This window comes from Eurosta solidaginis, chromosome 4, assembly GCF_040869045.1.
Source record: "Eurosta solidaginis isolate ZX-2024a chromosome 4, ASM4086904v1, whole genome shotgun sequence".
NCBI classification, from domain to species: Eukaryota; Metazoa; Arthropoda; class Insecta; order Diptera; family Tephritidae; genus Eurosta; species Eurosta solidaginis.
The window spans coordinates 11246851-11268473 of record NC_090322.1 but is presented as its reverse complement, the minus strand read 5'-3'; the positions used below and the strand labels follow the sequence as shown (position 1 = coordinate 11268473).

Sequence of the window (21623 nt, the reverse complement as noted above, 5' to 3'; positions counted from 1 at the left end):
CCCTTTCGCCATTTTCTTTTCGCAGGCTCGAAAATTATTTTTTTGGGTATGCGTAGTGGAACTTTTTTCCTGAGCCCAAATCTTATCGAAAAATCGGTGGCGCGATATTGGTTAACTTTCGTCCATACAAATCGACCCAGGTTAATGTATATATCAATACAAACGTGAAAAGAGCAATACGTTTCTTCTAAGAAACCAATAAGTGCGTATTTTGGTGTATTTAATTTTTTTTTTTTTTTTTTTTTTTTTTTGATTTTTTGGACCTTCCTCTGCGAAAATTTTTTCCTACAAAAAATTTAATAAAAAAAAGCTCTCTCAATCTGGTATCATTCACAGTACAATAAAAAAATGCAATATTTTATGTGGCGCCCAAAAGTATGCATTCCAACTGTGCGTAGCTCTACAATAGACATACGTTTTCAATAAATACACTTGTATTTGAGCAATTTGGCTTCAATTTCATTGAGCCATACTATTTATATTTTGACATCATCGCAGCTCACATCCCACATTTGTAGCATATCCGATTGCTGTGGACAAGCACAAGTTAAACTTGATTTACTTTGAATCACGTTGTGCAACGCATTCGCATGAGCCATCACCCATGCTGTGTTGCATACTTTTGTGCGCTTACTTTTTATTTTCTTTATTGAATTAAATATTTGGGAGATATTTGTTGTAGTTATGTATATGAAATAAATCAGTATTTCTGCCTGATTGGCATTCAATAGTCGTTAAAAATCTGTCAACTGCAGTTTTTTGCCGAGAGGTTAATGGATATATTAAATTTACTCAAGTGAATTTAAGTTTGGATTTCAGCGATTTGAGTTTGTAGAAAGGAACTCAAATTTAATAAATACATAGTACATTCAATGGTATATAAAATTTTTTAAACGAGCCTAAGTATGTCGTTTCTTACATTCCTATAGATCTATGGTATTTTCAATGAGTTCATGAAAATTAAAAATTAAAAGGAAACCGTTGGACAGATAAGCTCTTTTTCGCTATTCAAGCCCCCTAACAATGTCGATTATAGCAAAAAGCGAATACCGTAGTGGACTCTTCATACACATTCCTAAACGATTTTGTATCTTTTCCGTAGTGCGATGTATTCGTTATTCTTAATGAATGATGAGGAGAAAGCAAATACGAACATAGTAAGAATATGGAACTAGTAGAGTATTTGATTTAGTAATGAGTTAGAACTATCGATTGGTAGATTTTGGGTAACAAGTGCAACTTTTTTTTAAAATATATTATATTAAATATATTAATCTAATTAAAAGTGTTGCATTTCAGTCGCCTTATTTTATCATAGTTTTTAAAAAACAGTCTTTTTTGAAAATTTCCCTCAGGGAAATTTTTTTGGGAAATTTTTCCTTTACGCTTCTTATTCATTATTATGTCTGTATAAGTCAACGAAACGAGTTAGATTTAAAAATTTACCGTAGTGAAATTTTTCCACCTCGTTTAATCTCTAGTATTGTGGCTGTTTAAGTTAAATTTGTGAAAAAAGTTAAAAAAGTTAAATTTATCATATCTTCATTTGATTTAATTCTTTGTATATTTATTCAAAGCACCTCACACTAAACCACCGTAAACCTCAAGCTTTCCGCTACATGAGCGGTTTAAATGTATTTGTTTAAGAAAAAGCTCTCCATTTGGTCCCAAACTTAGTGCATTTGTTTACAAAAAATAAAAGATTTTAGCAACAACAACACTTAAATACGTTCCTTTTACACACGTCCCTTTCTAATGTAAGCTGCAAATACACATATATGGGTGTGTGAGTATCTTACATCAACCTCGAGCGTTACGAGTTTTTGTTTATACACCACACATCACACTAATACAAACACACTCAATGACCATATACTCAGTGGTACAAACAGCCTTTGCACTGCATACCCACATTGCAGCTAAACGATGCTGAAAAAAGAGCTATGCAGCGAAAGCAAACACTTAAAGTTCGTACATTTGTTAGTGTACTGGGAAGAGATTCATTTTGAGCTCGTAAGATGAGCTTGCATATGTTACTCTTGCTGCTAATGCATCTACGGAACTGCTCTATTTACATGCTTGCCTGACTAAGTGGTCTTGTGGTCAAGTGTCCAATACTTTTAGGTATTGTAAGCTTGTGGGTTCGTCGTAAAAGATGTACATTGTAACTTGTTATTTTTGCATTTTTCTTGTTGCTAATTGCCTTTAATAATAGTCGTTTACGCTTAGTGTGTTAACTATGGGCATTAATTGTCCTTAGCAAAGGCAAAATATAAACTACAAAGCTCTAAATCTCCGATGTTGATGTGTAACAATCTTTACTTACGGCTTACGGTAAGTAGTGCATGACCGAGTTAAGATGATCGTAATGGGGCACTAATATCACGACTTAAAGAACATAAGTAAAAGAGGAAGAGAAAGAGAAAAAGAAAAATGAGGTTAGGTTAAGTTGGTCTGGCCCTTCCATACACTGAATGAGTTCATAGTGTTCGCAGATGTTTGTTTAAAGACCAAACTGAGAGACCAGGACCTATGTTATAAAATAGCTCCGTTATCTGGGCAATTACTAGAAGCTTTTTAGGACTCATGCTACTTGCTGCTTCTAGATTTGATAGTTGCGTCACTTCTAATAACACCTCTAAGCTTAGGCCCAGACCTATTCGGGACCTTATACTTCCTAGTAAACAATGCCATATCCGTCTTCTCCACGTTGGCGCTCAACCCGATGTCAGATGCCCAGGTATATATATCCCGAAGCGTGCGATCCATCAAAGAGCTAATTGTTTGAAAACACTTTCCACTTGTGACAACAGCAACGTCATCTGTGTACGTCGTAAGTCTGACAAGTCTCACATCAAACCACCTGAGCAGTTGGTTGATGACCAGCGTCCACAGCAGAGGTGACTATACCCCGCCCTGCAGCATGCCATTGTCCATAGTTTTTGATAAGTGTACACACATGTTTACCTAAGAAGTGTTTTTCCATCAGCCCTCCTTTTCTATTGCCGAAGCGAAGCTTTTACTACATTCACATTTCTTAAATGGTATCAATGTGACCACCACTGATGTAGGCAAACAAAAAGCTTTTATCGGCACTTGTCGAACGCTAATAATTACATGTTGACTTACATACTGATAATTTTTTTTTTCCAACAATGATGGGTAACGATCGATTGTTGATGTTTCTTTAAACAAATATGTAAGTGACTAACATTTAAATAATTTTATCACTTTTTTCCATGTGCTGAACACACATACATATGTATATGCTTTGGTACTTATCAGTTGAAAAAATACAAAATAGATAAAATGATTTCCAATTTTGTTAAGATAAAATGATAATTAGCTAAATGGGCAAGTTAATGATGAGAAAATTGATGCGAAATTTAGTTTATGACTAACAGTTGAAAGGAATAGAAGTTTTTATAATTTAAGAACTTAACTCTACAGTGTAAAATTTGAATCAAAACATCATTGGGACCCTTAATGTCAATGATTATACAAAATGACTGTACTTGTTTATACAATTTTTATAATTCTCACAACGAATAAAGGTGAGTGAGCATACGCAAGGACTAGCATTCGACTATCCTTGGGTTATTGAAGCTAAAGAGCTTTATCAAAGAGTGTACTTAGCTTTCACCTAGAACATAGCGACACCAAAACGCGAGATACAAAAAAGAGCTGTTTTTTCTGACGGAAGACCACGATGTACGATGGATGACAACGATATCCACAGGAAACTGTTCGTTTCTGTCAGCATTTATCGCAAAAGAAAAGTGCAATCTGTCCGCGAAGTCGCCGATACTCTGCCACAACTTAGTAGATTTTGATTTTCGATTAGATTACACTATACAGACTATATCCTTACATACTTCAATTTATGTTCTGTTTGTGAAATGTCTTCTTTAATAAAGATATATGCATCAGGGTAAGGAGGGTACAGGTCATAACTTCTTGTTCCTTATGTAAACAGAGTGGCAAAATATTCTCAAACCATAACTCATATGGATTATCTGTTTCTGAAATATTTACTTTGATATATCCGACTCTTGGTTTATTGGATATCTTAACCTCTTTGTCTCATTATATGGTTTAAATATGCGCAGAGTGCTGAAAACTGAACCTCACCCGCGTATCAATAGCCAGTTAGGTTAGGAAGGAAGCTCTCTCTCATTGAAAATTTACAGCGATTGTAAACCGCATTCTATACCATGGAGTCCTTGTTTGGTGGACGGCCGCTAAAAATAAAATGTACCTCAAAGAATTATAGAGGCTATGTAGGCTATCAATGCTTAGCATAATGGAAGCCCTGCATTCCCTGGAAAGAATCGGGACAGGGAGAAGCATATATCTATATTGGGTCCTTGGGCATATGGGATTGGATGAAAATGAAAAAACAGAGGAGTTAGCTAAACGGGGCGCATCGCTCGTATTCATTCCAATCAGATTGGACGAGATTAAAAGAAGGGAAGAGCTCCACATGCTTGAGCCAGCAGGAAAGGTGGGAACCAAGTGCGAGGCTGTAAAGTGTAGAAGATGATGTGCTGGTCGTACAACCTTAAACTAACAAAGTTATTCTTACCACTGAAAAAAAGAGGACTGTAGCCTCATGAAGGTATTACGACTGGAGACTGCCTTCTGGCGTCACATGCTTTTAAATAAGGTTTTGTCAGTGATAGCAGATGTAGGAATTGCGGGTTGGGGGAGGAAACAACCTTGCGCTATATTCGCAAGTCTATTAGGAGTGGCACAGCTATCAGATCTAGAAGCATCAAGTAGCATTCGGCCTATATATAAATGATGATGATACCAAGCCCCTTACTCGAAGGGATCCAAAATTTAAGTAACAGGATACGCGGTTCAAGGCGCTAAAAATGGAAGTCGTTTGGCAAACACTCCGAGTATATTTCAACCATGAACATCTTCTCATCTGCTTGCGGTTGCCGTTCGAAGTCGGCATAAAGCATATAGGACCCATCCGGCGAATGTGAAGGAAAAGTTAAAAACTAGAACGAAGTAAACTGGAAGAGAGGCTTGGCCAAAATATGAACATAAACTATTGAACTATGACCTCTATTCGCCCCACTGATCCCAGGTGCACTAATCGCATGTCTAAGAAACCATGTTCTAATCTTTATAATTATAGAAACTTAAACTAACCTTTGTTTTCCAAAAATTCGCATAAAAAAGGTGTTTGGTGGAAATGATAATTTAGGCAGTTCGATGTTTCAATAACAGAGTTCCACGGTTATGATCCTACCACATGTGTTTCTAACTTCTCGCAATGGAATCTCATTGGGAACCACTGTGTACCCCCTCTATATAACTTCTTTTTTTTCAGTTTATGCCGATTATCTGCAATGCTACATTTGTGAGGATTGCGATGAGAATGAAGGCTACTTCGAATACTGTCCATCTCTTGAAGATATGGAATTAGTCACACCAGTGGTGCAGGAAAGTACCCAATTCATTGAAGTGTATGCGACAACAGCGGCAACAGACGAAGATATGGAAGCACCAGTTAACAGCACAGCTACTATTGTCGACTTAGAAGATGGATCAACAACACCATATAATTCCCAGACCAATAACTTAACCGCGGTGTTAAGTAGCAATTCCTCGACGACACCCATTATAGAGCTTGAATCTACATCAGATATAAATGAAGCAAACATAACCAGCCAAACTAACTCTGAAACTAATAGCACTGATGATGTCTTTGGAAACATGGAACTTGAATTCTCCATACCAACAATGGTATTGAATAACGAAACTATTTTAGGCCTAAATACCACCGAAAGTCCAGAGCTTCAAATTACCGAAGGTATAGGCAATGAGTTTACCACGGAAATTATTATACCAACAGCTTACACCACTAAGCTTGATGCCCCTACAAATGAGGCGAATGAAGTGAAGCCCGTTATGAATGTCACAGAGACTACAAATATTACCGTCCCAAATATGGAAGAACTAACAGGAAGCATGGCCAATGCGACTATTCCACTTCTGTCAACAACTAACATCGATAATGAAAACGCTATTGGTTTTGATTCCTCTGTAGGAACATTTATTAACAAAACGTTGGGAGAAACTGTAGATGCTTTGGTGACATTAGCTAATAAAGAAGATGAGAAACCCGCAAACTCAACTGTCGAAGAAGTTGGAACTTTAAGCGAAAATAGCAATCCCTTGAAGGAGCTAAATGATACTATAACTTATTCGGAAGATAATGATATGGAACCGGATGATATAAGCTCAACACTCATAGATGGGCTTCAGAATGGAATGAACCCTGAAAATACCATCGAAGGTAACTTTATGGGACCCCTCGGTCAAACTTCAGGAAATGTTAGTAGTATTTTTGGTACTGATGTAGGCAGGGATCCTGAAAAAATTAGTCTATCCTTGGACAATTTGACAACTGTGGAAAATAAAATTTCGGAAGCTTCAACAAATCAAATGGAAATGCTAGCAACTTTGAATGCTACTCTACACAGCACAGGAGATAATTTTGGAATTCAGATGCCAACCGACATATTGGAGCTTGTGACAACGCCGAATGCAAGTTTCAACAAAAACATGGATTCAGAATTAAGCAAGGAAATTATCGTACCACTGGCAAACGTATCTAACAACGTTTTTGGAAGTATGTCAAAGCCCTTCGAAGTTGCAATGGATGCTAGACCCACAAAAGAAAGCATTGGGGATATAATAAATTCATTAGAGCAGACAGAAACCGTAAATAATCAGACCGCATGGGAAATTGGTAAGGAAGTTTTTGCAAACACAACAGCCTTAGGAGAACGCGGTGCAAGCGAACTAAGCCCCGAACCTAAGCACAAAAACTTCACATCAAGTTTAGATATTCCGACAAGCGTGACTGACTTATTGGAGCTAATAAAAACTCGAAGTGAAGTTCTAAGAAACCCGGTACTTCTTGAAAGATCCAATGCTACTAAAAAAAACCAAATCTCTGGTGGAAAGTTTCGGAGAAGTACATCAACACAATCATTTTTGGTTAACCAGCGAAACTTGAAGCACGAACTTGCGACGCCCGCAAGTCATGTTTCAAGCTCCATACCGTTGCTGGCAAGCAACTACCGAAGCAGACGCGTAGCTGCTCAAAGGCAAAGAGGCAACATAACCTACAAATGCTATACAGTGCGTGTCAAAGGTGAGTGCGTGGAATAATTAGATCGTCGGTTGAGTCAATTATCATTTTTTCATGGCTGTTTTATCAGAAGCGCCCTATTTCAGTAAACATTGGATAATACGAATATTTGAGAATTCGTTTGAAGAACGTTCCAACTCACACCGTAAACTCAATATATTTTCAGATAAGTTGGGGCGCTTTTGAAAAAAAAAAAAAAGCATTTTCGAAGCGGTAGCCGGAATAGGTTGATATTCCATTCAGCCGTCGATATATAAATACTTAGATTATTTTTAAATTTCTTATGTTCCACTTTTCAGAGCAAAATAAGACGAAAATCAACAAAGGCTGCGTAGCAGTGCCTGTAGACAGGGCAGCACTCGGAGTATTGGTAAACAAATACGGTTTGGGAACATTAGAAGATTACCAGGTGTGCTCAGAGGATAAATGCAATCGGAGTTCCAGTGGTGCACTCAGATTAACTGAGAAGATTTTGACCTTGTTGGTGTTCGCAAGATGGTTCCTCCACTGAGATTTTGGAGTAATTATAAAATATTACAGAAAATTTGGTTACAAAAAATGTCATAAGTTCGAAGAATGATGTTTCAATAAATTCTGTAAACTGCAACGTAAGGTATGTATGTGTCTCAAAAATGTTTGAAGTTTTGAGCCATATCCCTAGAATGAAGTCAGACTTATTAGGTGTAGAGCAAACTCTACCCTTGATCCATGATGGTCTCATACTGCTGTATTTCGCCACCATTTACGAAGTGTCTCTGAGCAAATTCAAACTTGTTAGGCGCACTTTAGACGAGATTGATGAGAGGTTGGCTGCATTTTGCAAAGAATCCCGAATGGCCTATGAGCTAGTTAGAATTTTTTTCGTGATACTCTAGTTAAAGGTACAGAACTCAATCCAAGACGAGTATTTTTCGCCACTACTGAATGTACATATCTGTTCCAATCTAGAAGTAGCAAGAATTGGATTTAAATTTCTGCCAATCGATTTAGAACCATGGACAAATTTCTATGTAATAAAATTTAGTTGGGAATTTTCAAAACAATTGCACTCAAAGACACATTTAGTCAAGGTTTGGCCTGGTTGGTACCAATCAAAGATGTATTAGTGCCAATCTAGGTCGGCTCCGGCTCCGTAACTAACATATACATATGTGCGATTTCCAAATGCTTCCGAGTCTATCTGGCTGAGACTACCCGTGGAATTTGGGCACGTCAGTCAGGTTGACAGGTTGCATATCACGTTTGCTCCCGAACAAAGTGACAGCCATACTGTACCAGAACTACTCAACGAGTTTCTTCAAGTTAGTCTTGCAAATGTAGATACATTGATTCGCAATCTAACGGCGTAGTGACACTGCTTAGTATATATTCGTTTTTCTCACCAACTGCGATTCACTATTTATCAAATAATTTATCTAAAAACATGTCAAGTGCACTTGAAATATTTTCAAAACTTCTTTAGTCTCTTGCAATACCTTTCTTCCGTTCTAATGTTCTTATCATCATGTTAACTGAATTGGTTGGATGGCAAGGTCGCGTTCATAAATTTTAAATACTTCATTACAGTGTCAAGTGTCAAAGTTAATGTCAAGTATCCCGCAACACGAAAGGGAAGGAAGTGTTTTCGGGTTTAAATGACACTTTTCTTTATTATTGCTTGTTAAATGCAAAGTAACTGTAAAAAATGTCAAAAGGTTGTCTAAAAGTGATATCAAATAAGAGAAAACAGCTAATGAGCATGAAAAATGATAAGCGATAAGCGTAAAGGGCTAATGAGCCTAAATAACAATGCGTAAACGGAACCCTCCTAAAACTGTAAACAAAAAGTAACGGTTTCAGCATCCAAAACAAAACAACCCTCTTATAATTGTGAGAAGAATAATGCTATCATGGATGGCTTAATGTTTGTAGTCAAGTGCTATGATAGCAACACTGAAATGAATAGGCGGTATCTTACTGCGAGGGGGAGTTAGACGACTCTGAGAAGCACACATTTATCACATCACGCTTAATAATATATCATTTAAAGCGAATGTTGTAAGTGGCGTTTGAAGTAGGTGTGGTTCCGACGATTTTACTCTAATGTATTTCAAGCGCTAGGCTGATAATGAAATGATAAAGTTTAAATAGTAGTAAGTATTATGAAATAAAAAAAATGTTCAACATTAAGATAGTGAAGAAATATGTCAAAAAAGTTAGGTTTGGCAGTAAGTTTGCAAGCCAAAAAGGTCAACATTTCTATTTATTGAAGGTGAACGAACAATAATCAACAGAAGATAACAAAAAGTAAAACAGCGAATGTTATGTCAAGTTTTTTCGGGACAAAATGTCATAGACAAGGAGCATTGAACAAAAGAATAAAAAGAAGAGAGAGAAAGAGACAAATATCTATATGGCTAGCAACGGAACTTCGGACGGTAATGTCACCATGAGCAGAAATCATCAGTCATCAGTCTCCAAATGCCGTATTGCAAAACTTTTACTGATTCCGGGCTGTTTGTTGAAGACAACTTCTTGTGGCCATGGTTTGGATAAATGGTAACCCGAATAAGGGCTCCCCTTAACAAGCAATAACATCTTCTCTTGTTTCATATAAACAGGAGTTATCCGAAGTTTCTTCGTACTTCAGGCTCTTTAATAGTTCTAGAACTAGCCTGAATTAACCTTCTCCAGGAGTCTACGAAATAAAAGCTTTTCGCGCTGATTAAACTAGCTTTTCAGATTCCCTGCGGAAACGTCAGAAAAGTGTAATTGTATGATTTTAAAGCTGCAACTGTTTCAGAATCAATGTAAAGTGCCAGTAGAAAGTACTGTCCCCTGGTAGAACTAGTACCATCTCTTAATGAGATAGTTCTGTGCTAGTTCAGACCTAGTGTGATTCGCTGCAGGGCAGCTTCAAATTTTACATATTTCTACATTTTGACTTTCCGGTAAAAGGTTTATATTTCTTTTTAGATTTTTCCAAGCATAGAAGCAAAGAAATCAAAGAGGAAATACGAGTGATATTACGAAAGGGACTAAAGCTTGTGCGCCGTAAAAAGGCTATGAGGCCTACTCCTTGCGCAGCCAATGCAATTTAAAGTGAGTTTTGTTTATGTTTTGGATGTTTGTTATTGTAAATTAGGGTCGCAGGTTGCATAACAACCGCATGAATTGATTTAAGTATGTTTTCCTCCCTTTGAGTTTTTTGGCAAAAAGGCATAAAAAAGATAAGTCAACTTGAGGATAGGCAACGAGCAATACATTTTCGAATGAGAGCATAGTGGGCGATCTAAGAGCTCCGACTAGAGGGCAACGCACCTGAAGAATACTTGGAATACTCATACTACTCTAGAAAAATATTCACGAGCTCATCCCATAGCGAGCCTTGTTTGATTTCGAATGGATCGGAGAGGTCTTTTCCAATTCATTCGGAGCTGGTAATGTTGCTCAACCTCATTTGGCAGCTACAGCAGCTTCCGGATTTTTAATACGGAGGTCAAAACGCGTCTTTTGATTTTTAATAAAATTAGACAGTAGGCTATAGCCTTTCTCGAGAGCGTTTCAGAGCTCTATAATGCTAAGAGTCAGGAGCTTCTCAAATATTTAAGCCTAACGCATGTATGCCATCTTTGCTGTATAAAGAAAGGAAATCTAATCGGCCAAATATAAAAACCAAAAGTAAAGTAACTAAAGTTTCACGCCACATCCTGCAGGTTGTTGTTGTTGTAGCGATAAGGACACTCCCCGAAGGCCTTGCGGAATGTTATCGAGTTGATGGTCCTTTGCCGGATGCTGATCCGGTACGTTCCGGCACCAAGCCCGGCCATCTCGGGAACGATTTGTTGTGACCAAATGCGAACTTCTAGGCCATCCCGCCTTCCCACCCCTAGATCCATTAGGAGTTCGGGGTCGCCAGAGCATCGGCTGTTAATGAAACAGGATTCGCCGCGGATAGGTGAGGTTGACAATTGGGTTTAGAGAAGCTATATATTGCGCTGGCAACCTGAAAGGGTTGCGCTACACAACCCCTTGAATCTATTTGGTATTTTAGTCGCCTCTTACGACAGGCATACCTACCGCAGGTATATTCTAACCCCTTAACCCGCTGGGGGTAAATCCTGCAGGTAAAACTTATAAGTACAGAAATTCGCTGGAACATTTTGCCCACTGCTATAAAACGCATCGATCCGCATAAAAAAACTCTGAAACTCGATGATACCCTTGCCCAATTAATTCCAAGCTTTCGACTTCTGTCGAATCGTTATATACAAAAACATCATAACTACAACTAAACACGCTTAAATATGTGCATAGCAGTAATATCCCCGTTATCCTTTTCATCAGCTTCGGCTAAACAAAGTATGTATGTATTATGCATGTCTTATTAAAATTGTATGCATTCAAGGGACTAACCAAATAATCCATCAGATAACACTTAATACCAATAATTTCCGTTTTAACTATTCCTTTTTAATATCCGCTTCGCATGGAGTTTACGACGGGGATCGTATACCCGTGGAGTATACACGTCTAACTAAATAGTTAATACGCATCCATGCTGTTGTTCATCCCCTTATTCAATGAAGAATAAAGCACGTAAAGAAAAGTATCTTAATACTTATATTGGTTGGGGGCCATCTAACAAACCTTTTTTACTCTCATATCAATTTCATAGCAATGTTGCACTATTTACATTTTATCAACTTTCTTTAAGCGTTAAAGCTGTTTAGGGGTAAGGTCGATAAAAATGAAGAGGAAATAGCAAAGGGATTCAAAGGGTTGTGTAGCGTAACCTTCTCAAGGGGTTGCCAGCGCACTATATAGCTTCTTCAACCCAATTGACAAGGTCACCTACCCGCGGCGAATCCTGTTTCATTAACAGACGATTCTCTGGCGACCCCAAGCTCCTCATGGAACTGCGGGGTGGGAAGGGAGAGATGGCCTGAAATTTTAATGTGGGCATATATAAATCGTTCCCGAGATGGTCGGGCTAGTACCTTAATGGTGCTTGAGCGTACCGGATATATATCCGGGAAAGGACCATCAACATCGATAACACCCCCAAAGCCTTCGGGGAGTGTCTTTATCGTTAATACAACAACAACAGGAAATAACAAATCTTCCATTCTTAGCGACAAGCGAAGTCATTACCCATCTGCATTTCAGAGCTCAAAAGGGGGCTTCCTTTTCCTGTGCTACCAAAGGCGGATGTCAGTAGGGATTCTTTCTGAGCAGGAATGGTTTTTACCATGCGCTTACTTTGTAAACATTTGAAATGGAGCTCTACGAGAGTATGTTGTTGTTGTTGTTGTAGCGATAAGGACACTCCCCGAAGGCCTTGGTATACTCTAACCCCCTAACCCGCTGGGGTCTACGAGAGTATCGAAGAAACTTTAATTATGGTCAAACAGTATAACCCCAGCGGGTTAAGGGGTTTGGAATATATCCCACGATGGTCATGCCTCCGGTGAGGCACGAATAAATTCCACAGGTATGAAGGTGCGAAGGGATCAAGAAAAATTCTTCCCGAGGCAGTCAAGTTAGTATAAAAGGAGTGTACGCGATTCATGGCTGACAAAGGACTGCCCACATTCACAACTCTCCAGTAAACCTTCGAACTGTTATTCCGGTTTCAAAAACAGCTATCAGTCAGTGCAAACATTTATTTATTTTATTTTCCACAGGGGCTGCCAGCGCTATTAACGCAACCAACCCAAGTGTCAACCTCACCTATCCTTGGCGAATCCTGTTAATTAGATTCACCGTTATCATATCTAATGGTTCGCGGCACATCAACAACAACAACACACATCAAAAATATCTGGAGTGTCAAAAGACGTTTTTTGGACTCAAATTCGCGAATCCGAAAGAAATAATCAAATTTTCGTCATTGGAGATATTTGCAAAAGAAATTGAAACTTTTCATGTGGTTGTTGTAAGGTTAATGTACACAGGAAAACATTTTGTGTACAAAGACATTTTGCACGCATTTAAATTTGATACCATCGCATTGGTTGGCCGGCAGGATATTTTATAAGCGCAGCGATAGGCCGCCAACGTACAAAGATGTTCTATGCAAAAATACTATGGATCCCACCCCGGATTCAGAGCGTTCAGGGGTAGTTTTGCGGTTTTTCGTGAATTTTTCCGTCTTTTGATATACGCGAAATATTTCCGTTTCGGATTAGCACTCCTGGGACCAAAACGCGTATGCGTTCCTTTTAAAACTACTAACTGCGTGAAGCAAGAACTTATCTAACGTTAAACTCACCATTGCTAAGCTATATATCCACTTCATAAGAAGAAAATAATCGTATATTGGTGTTTTAAGCACGTATTGGTCTGCTTTCCTTTGTTATATATTGGGTTTTTGTTTATTCACTAACTTTGTAAAAAAAAAACGGTCGAATTTAACGCGCACAAAACTACTAGTGATTGGCAATCGGTATCGTTTTTGGATGTCAGTTGTTTAGTCGATAACTGGCCGATAACGACCAATGTGCAGAGCTGCAATGCACGATATGTAATCGGCCCAAAATTTTAGGTGAATCGAATATGCAACTATGATTGTACAACCAAATGTGCAGAGGCCCTTAAGAGAAGCAATAATCCGGCCATTTAAATCCAAAGAAGCTGTAATACAATTTCGATGGCTTTGTTAATAATAACAGGCGTCACACTCAGTCAAGCACGTTTCCATAGTGTACCTATACCAAGTGTGTTCACTAAGCGATAAACGTCAAAACTACAAACAGCCTCGCTCACCTGATGGAAATCTCAGGTCTAGAGTCGCATTTTTGGTCTCAACGACAACATTTTTGACTACCAATCGTATGGACTTTTTCAATTTTTCAATCATTCGGCGCACTCGGTAATGGTATCCATTTTGAATTCGCTGTCATTCCGAATCCAGCGAGTGCCTGTCAGAATGCTTGACAGATAAGTCAACACACTTGTACTTGTACACTATGCACGTTTCTTTCTTCCAAGTTGTCGCTGAAGTTTACTGTGATATTTTCGTAACTGTGACAAAAACACAAATATTTGCCAACTCTAATTAAAACAATTAATATCCAAAAAAATTACTAAATTTTTGCATTATCTTTTGCATCTTTGGTTTGTACGCGAAATTGGTGTTTGACTGATTTAAAATTACACAAAAGTACAAAAACTGCAATAGCACCGAAAGTAAACAGCGAATATGTCTAAAAACAGTAGCGACATGTCACATAACACCAGCAATATGTCGCTTGAAGATTGGGTAAGTTTCCCATCTTTTTTTTTTATTAACTAAAATTACATTTCATACAAAACCTCTCCACAGACGGATCACATTAATACGCGCCTCGATGTCATCTACAAAGATCTCTGCGATTTTGAGCAAAGCGTTACTACACAAAACGACAGTACTGAAAATGGCGAAGTAGTAAATCTAATGGAGCTGCTAGAAGCTGTTAATGAAATACAACGCACAGCACGCAGCATACGTCCCATAACAGGTGGGCTCAAAGATAAGCATGCACATTTGCGTGAACAAATGGAAATGTTACAGCGTTCGGTGGAGCTATTGCAATTGGAGAATAGAACGCGTGCAGTGGATTTGCAGGAGACCGAGGAGGAAGCAACAATGGAATGATGAATGTATTATATTTATTTAATGTTGTAAATTATGTTTAAGAAGACTATTATAGGGCCGTTTCTGAATGCTTGCCTAAGAATTTTGTAGATATATATTCGACGGATGATCGTTTTCTGTCGAAATCTATGTGGTACACTTAAACCAGCCATTGAGAAGACGACACTAATCTTACTGCCATATTATGTATCTATGTTCATTAAAAGCTAAGGAATCTATATTTTTCTACTCTTCATTGAAAAAAATGCTCAGACTTGTATTTATCGTACTACAAAGATTTTTCATCCTCACCTACCCAAAGAGAATCATTTTACAACTATGAATAATATCTGACAAGCCTAAGTTCCAAATGGAACTAGGCGGTGGCGACAGAATGGCAAAGAATTCATATTAAATCGTTCGCGAGATTGTAGGGCTAGTAATTTAATGATGTTTGTTATTGGAACGTACCGGATCTATATTCAGCAATGGAACATCGATAAGCCTCCCTTCGGAAAATCGCCACAAGAAGAGAAAGCGCAATTTACGTATCTTAGTTCACCAATTCTTCCTGCTAGATGTTGTAAATGCAAGTAGACGTTTCACTCATATAAAATTCTCAAGATAACGAAACTCCTCTCTTTTTAACAAACACAGAGGATTACTCAGCTTTCAAGGGAATAAGAGGTACGAATGGATTACAATAGCATGTCTTGTGGAGGGATAGGTAAATATTTACACAAATGCTGTCCTGTCCACAGTTTAACGGAAACAGCCGATCAGAATGCGGACTTCCTTCTGTGATTTTTGGAATTTCCACACAATTCCGTATTACTATTCAGTGAGCTTAGCTAGACAGAGACCTCAATCGCTTTATACATATATACTTACTACATTTGCCATTTCATTTCTCCGGGAATCGGATGGACTGCGCAGAACATTCATCCCTACAGAAATGGGTTTGAGACATGCATTTGCGTTTGCGTTCCCAGCAACAACTGAGTCCTGACGTGCTTCGTCCTCAAAGTCGCATAATAGTTGTATCCATAATTAGCATGACTCCTCTCAATTATGATAACACTATATTGGAAAACCTGAAGATTATAAACGAAGTCGTCTGACATTTCTTTTGCAGGTTTCTTGAGGCTGCAATTAGATATCTGCAATGAAAACGCATGATTAGCGAGACTCTCGGTAATAAAACGACCCAATCTCCAGGCTCCTTATTCTATAGCGCGTTACGAAAGAAATTTCTTTCGGGTTTAACCGTATATAATTCACATTTTGCCGTATATAAGTCACATTCGTTTCTAGATGGCGCCATGGTCTTCAGCCGGATAGTAATTAGACCGGCCCTTAATATCCTGGTGACAAAGAGACATATTATTTATGATTTTTGTTTTTTAACTCATCGTGAAATGAAATTTTAACCAAGTTGAATATTTTTCTACGTATATTTTAGCTTGAAGCTATAGCTCCGTTTTGAATGTCATCAAACAGCTAAGAAGATTAACATTTGCTTGAAGCATCGCGCAGCACGTTTTGTTTCTCACTTGGACGTCCTTTTTTTATGAATAAGCATACACTTAAAAGTACATATATAATATATCGCTTAACATTTTGTATATAAATATATAATAAAAATCGTATATATAAATACATACAATACAATACAAAAATACAATATTATTAAAATAGAATTAAGAATTATACCGATTTTAGCTACTGAATGTAAGGAAAAAACAAAGGGGAATAAGAGTTGAAATAAAACAAAAGAAGTTTACAACTAGATTTAAAAAAAACACGAAAGAATTTGTTTATCACATTATATAGTATTCGTTAAAAAAAAAAAAAAATTATTAAATAAATTATAAATTGCTTCAAATAATTGTTTTCGTACATATAAAAAAAGCAATGAGGGCAAATCATATTTTTTAAGGTATATTGCGCATACAGTAGCGGTGTAGAACGTATTATATATACTAATTAGGTGTAATTTTGGCCACCGATTTTAAATTTTGTCTGTGTTTGGTTCGCTTAGAAATACAATTCAAATACTTTTTTAACTACAAAACTTATGGGACTAAACATACAAATATACATAATGCAAATATATTATGGCGCCAAAGGGCATTTTAAAAAACAAGAAAGTTTTTAAAACTGGCAATTTGTACGCCGTGCATTTTCTTCGTATGTGTATTTGCTTGTGTTTTCCCTAATGAAGGACGTCATTTAGTTTCATCCTCGTAAGCATTTCCACAAGCGCATTTATCACTAATCGCGCCAGCGCTCTCATCCACAGGATCGCCATCAGCAACACCATTACCACTTTCATCACATCCCCCACTGCTGCGCACTCCAATAATTTGCAGCCAAGCCAAAAGCAATTGTAATGCCGGCCATAAAAGTACCAAATTTCAGATATCAGTATTAATGCTAATGCGCGTTAAAAATTCGCCTTGTGAATCAGCAACAGCGCGTATAATTTCCAGCAGCAATTCTCGTGAGAGTGAACCAATTTTGGGCAAACGCGCTACTTTTGTAAAATCTTTTACAATCAAACGCAAAGCATAATCTTTTATATCGTAAATTTTTGTAATATCTGATGCTTCAAGCGTTTGTAGCACATTCTCGTAGGTGATATTATGCTCGAGTGAATATTTGCAGAATGAAGCTAAACGATTATTACCTAAACCATAAAAGCATGGCGCCTGAAAGAGATACAAGGCATCTTGTGGCGGCATTTTAGTTTCACCATAATAGATGTAGCGCAACAGTGATTGGAAAGCCTCTTGAGAGGGAAAGATTTCACCAATTTGTATCTAAAAAAAGTAAAAAAAAAAATTAGTTTTGCTCTAAACAAAACAAAAAAAAATAACATAAGTTGCCCTACATTCACTGTATTATCAGGTGGCATAAACGATCTAAACATGCCCTGGAAGTAGGAGCAGCGTGCAGCTAAAATAGATTTATGCGCTGAAACAACTTGTCCATCCAACATAAGATTTATATCACAAAAATCTTTGCCTGTTGATTCTAGAAAAACAGCCATATCGCTCTCCAAAGTGGTGCCTGCCAAGGAAAAAGTTGCTTAGCAAGAGGATTGTGTTTTATAAAATTCAAAGTTACCATCATTTTTCTCAGTGTTATTTTCCATGACGATTTTACTTGGATTTAGGCGCCTGCGCACTATTTCAACAATTAAAGCTTTATCTAAATCGCCAAATTCACTGGATAAAACGACATCAGCATAATTTTCATCTTTTATAATGAATTGCATGCAATGATCCTTGATAATTTGTATTCTGAAATGAAGGAATTAAAAGAAACACAAGACACGCATTTTTTGTAGCTGTAATTTACGGTAACAGATTAAAAACTGGAATGCAGGTATTTTAGTTATATTTTATTATATTAAAAATAAAAAACAAAAAATTTTGGAATAAAAAACAAACAATTAGTGGGTATAACTTTGTAAACCTTAATATCAAACAAAACGTCTACATCGTACTCCACTCACTTATTCTTATCCGCATTGTAAAGCGCTTCCAGCACATTTTGTTTGTTAATTTTAAAGTCCAAATACTGTATGCAACCTTGTGCCAAACGTGACATAAGAAAACGTCCCGCCAATTGATATATATCTGTTATCAATATAATTATATTCTTGCTGTATGATTCTTTCAGATCAATTCTATCCGTATATATATAATTCAATATAATCTCGAATGCTTCTGGTGATGCTTGCGCTAAACGCACCTCAAGCAAAGGCGCACGATCCGGTCCACCAACACCACCACCCATAGCACTTTGCATATTTAATGTTGGGCCAAATACTTTCTCCATTTGCTGTTGACGCGCTTCCCGTGCTGCCAAAATTTTTGTACGCAAATGTTTGGAACGCGCTGCTACAAAGGCAATGTGTGCTAAGATTTTCACCTCCTCGGGGCCAACAATAAATTGTATATCACAAAATTGTTTAGCTTGAAAGAATTTGCCAAAATCATCACGTAGCGTACATTTTGGATAAGAGGAAAATTGAAAACGATAGGTATCGCCACGTCGCACGCTATTATCAACAGTTCCACCAAAAATGTACATAGCATCACCTATAACAGCGCTAGCATGAAATACGCGCCCTGAAGGCATATCGGGATTTGCTTCTGGCGTAATCACCGACCATACTTGTGAATCTAAATCGAAACAATGCAAATCATTGGGTAGCGTCGAGTCCGCTGAACCACCAAAAACATATAAGAAACGATCATGATGAACCATCGTGTGACCATAACGACGTGATGGTGGCGCTGATGCAGCACCACGTAAAACAGATTCGTTGGAGATGCGCCGCCAACTAGAATAATGAAATAATATTTTGAATATGCCTGCTTATTCCCCTTAAAATTTATTACTAACGTTTTAGTTTTGAAATGGAATTCGAAGAGTGAATTTGTGATTTGCAAACCACTTTGGCCGGAGAAGACATACATACAATCACGCGCTACAGAGACTGGAAAGTTACAGCATGTGGGCGGTCGTTCACCTTTTTGCTCCACTTCTTCCCACTGATGGTTTTCACCCTATTTCGAAAATATAGTTTTTTAAAAAGATATAGAAATGATAACTTCAGTAAGTGTATTCACTGTCAAATTAAGCGTCCACATATCGTTGAGTCTTGCATTGCCATCATAGCCAGCATAAATCCACATTTTATTATCATATACAGCAGCACCATGAGCGGAACGAGGCACTGGCACCCTATAAATATGCATAAAAAGAATGGGGAAATTAGGTATGTTTTTTATTGGTTTTAGCATGTTACAGTTTTATGTATCTAGAAGTCTAATAGGGATGTTTTAATGTCATGAGAGGTATCTGTAAATGCGAAAGTGGTGCTCGTATCGCAAAAAGCGTCGTGTGCAGTAACAGACCTCATTGCTCAATGCTCTACAGTTGTCTTAAATATTCCTCTTTCCAGGTAACATTAGAACTTCGTGCGCAGAAATCTCATTTCTGTTTTGCCAGCCGTTTTAGAGATTTTTACCTAGTTACGGCCGGCGGTAGGAACCCGGGCCTTCTTTTGGTTGTAAGAAATGATAATACGGTTCTAGAAAGATTTAACCTCAGGCGACAGACAAATGAATAAATCAAATATGCATTTTTTTAAACGCATATGATAGGCAAAAATATCGAATTTAATTTCATCTTATTGCACTTACCGTCCATTGAATTTCCACTCCACCCACATTGCATTCTGAAAATTATATTCGAACAAATCGTTTTTGTTGGTCAAATTGGAGTTCGAATGTATATCGCCTGTATAACCGCCAAATATAAACATTGAGCTGCCGTACACTACAGCCGAGTGATGATAGCGCGGTGCTGGCGGTGTGCCAGTAGCGCAAGCACGTCCCCACGATTTATCTTTCACGCCAAAGCGTATTAAATCATTAAGCATTGTTTTTCCATTATCACCACCAAATACGTACATAGCATCCTTATAGGCCACAACAGTATGTTTGCTACGCCTGCGTGCAAAAAAAATTAAAGATAATGTTGATATAATCTTAAGTATTGACATACACAAAAACTTACTTCGCCCCTACAAATTCGGCGCATTCCAACATTTTCGTCCATTGATGCGTTGCCGTATATGAACCAAAATCAATATTCAACGCATTCAAGCTGCAGCTACCCGGCGATATTGATTTGCAGCTACCCGTATCGTATAAGCAAACGGCGCCGCCGCCAGTGCTGCGGCAACTGCTGCCACGTATCGAGCTTGAGTTGGAGTGTGCCATTTTACTGCGCGCTGTAAAACTTTCGCGACTCCGACGACTGCCTGTATTACTATAACACCTATCTACCGATGATTGGCACGCAGTGCAGTAGCCACTGGAGGAGAGATTGCCAGCAACACTGCTATTAGCACTGCCGGCACCAACGCTGCCGCAAGCTGTTTGACTGCAATTACTACCCGTCCCAACTAAGCTACTGCATGTAGCGCTCGAACTGTTTGAAACAGAGCTAGATGCTAGGCTGCCACCAGCTGCAGCACCGCCTGCACTACTACTACTACCACTGCCAACTTTGTCACCGCTACTTCGACTACCCCCGCCGCTGCTGCTATTACCTGTTTCTTCTGTCGTCGAATCTGTTGACTCGGATCCGAGCAAAGCTTTCAGCATTAACGAGTTACAGGTATAAAATCTCCTTCGTTGGCTTATTTTGATGGCCTTTTATTGAACTTGTACAGTGAGAAACCTTTTTTCGTTGTTGTAAATGAATGAAAACACTGATTGCTCCAATAATTAGCTATTTTTCGGGAACGCCTACGTTATTCTAGCGGCGCTCATCCAAGCAAATTCTAAGTGCAAACACAAACGGAGCAGGCCAACACAATCGTTTATGTAAAGTCTAACACCACGCACTGCTCGCCAAAATTTGCGCGTTTAATCTACTTTTACTTGTTTTTTTCATCAATTACTTTCACAAATTTTCACCGATTAATTTTTTGGCAATTTTTCCAAATTCTTTGTCTGTATACCAGAAAATCAATCCCCAATACGCCCTCTTCTCTCGTTGCAAGAATGAATTGTGCAAAATTTATGAATGAAAATGACATTTGTGAGAACAGCTGTGCAATGACTTATCGGTTGTGTTGTGCAACTGACAGTGCTGCCAAGTCGTAATTAATAATTTTGTATTGCGTTTCCGTTGGGAAATCGCTTAATAAGTCGTTAAGTTTCAAATTGTCGAAGTTTGAATCAACCAAATCTAGAAAGCTAATACCTGAAGTTCCGACTTCATTAGGGGGACTCATGTAACCGTATAAATGCCTTATAAAGTGCG

General features: G+C 38.0%; 3 protein-coding genes across 7 annotated transcripts in view; 2 read left to right on the top strand and 1 right to left on the bottom strand.

Moving 5' to 3' along the window:
- LOC137247628 (uncharacterized) overlaps window positions 1-7772 on the top strand; it is a 63363-nt gene extending 55591 nt beyond the window's left edge. For 2 of the 3 annotated variants that reach the window (XM_067778600.1, XM_067778601.1), the window contains exons 2-3: window positions 5345-7177; window positions 7474-7772. In XM_067778600.1, the coding sequence (XP_067634701.1) occupies window positions 5431-7177; window positions 7474-7685 (1959 nt within the window). In that variant the 5' untranslated portion in view covers window positions 5345-5430 and the 3' untranslated portion in view covers window positions 7686-7772. Of the gene's footprint in view, window positions 1-3409; window positions 3555-5344; window positions 7178-7473 lie in introns of those variants that run through there. The other variant, XM_067778599.1, reaches the window with a different exon arrangement.
- A 6369-nt stretch (window positions 7773-14141) lies between these two features.
- Window positions 14142-16415, top strand: LOC137249028 (uncharacterized). Of its 3 annotated transcripts, none has more exons than XM_067780110.1 (3): window positions 14142-14417; window positions 14481-14797; window positions 16234-16415. In XM_067780110.1, exons 1-2 carry the CDS (start codon window positions 14358-14360, stop codon window positions 14790-14792), a joined length of 372 nt encoding a protein of 123 aa, XP_067636211.1. In that variant the 5' UTR covers window positions 14142-14357; the 3' UTR covers window positions 14793-14797; window positions 16234-16415. The 3 variants fall into 3 exon arrangements, 2 of the variants coding, with proteins under 2 accessions (XP_067636211.1, XP_067636210.1); XM_067780109.1 differs by having other exon boundaries at window positions 14848-16415; XR_010952238.1 differs by having other exon boundaries at window positions 14144-14417; window positions 14481-15360; window positions 15429-16415.
- Lztr1 (Leucine zipper like transcription regulator 1) lies at window positions 16207-21368 on the bottom strand. Its single transcript, XM_067780108.1, has 8 exons — window positions 20367-21368; window positions 19991-20299; window positions 19415-19529; window positions 19188-19351; window positions 18292-19125; window positions 17901-18076; window positions 17665-17843; window positions 16207-17593 (listed from the first exon to the last, which is right to left on the bottom strand). The coding sequence occupies exons 1-8, from the start codon at window positions 20957-20959 to the stop codon at window positions 17189-17191; spliced, it is 2775 nt and encodes a 924-aa protein (XP_067636209.1). The 5' UTR covers window positions 20960-21368; the 3' UTR covers window positions 16207-17188.
- Between the last annotated feature and the right edge of the window lie 255 nt (window positions 21369-21623).

What these genes read in the sequence shown, in the direction of transcription:
- LOC137249028 (XM_067780110.1), top strand. Translation starts at nt 14,358, where the DNA reads ATGTCTAAAAACAGTAGCGACATGTCACATAACACCAGCAATATGTCG. An exon ending in ATATGTCGCTTGAAGATTGG is followed by an intron (nt 14,418 to 14,480) that starts GTAAGTTTCCCA and finishes ACCTCTCCACAG; the next exon opens with ACGGATCACATTAATACGCG.
- Lztr1 (XM_067780108.1), bottom strand. Translation starts at nt 20,959, where the DNA reads ATGCTGAAAGCTTTGCTCGGATCCGAGTCAACAGATTCGACGACAGAA. An exon ending in TACAATGCGGATAAGAATAA is followed by an intron (nt 18,077 to 18,291) that starts GTGAGTGGAGTA and finishes CCTTCATTTCAG; the next exon opens with AATACAAATTATCAAGGATC. An exon ending in CACCTGATAATACAGTGAAT is followed by an intron (nt 17,594 to 17,664) that starts GTAGGGCAACTT and finishes TACTTTTTTTAG; the next exon opens with ATACAAATTGGTGAAATCTT.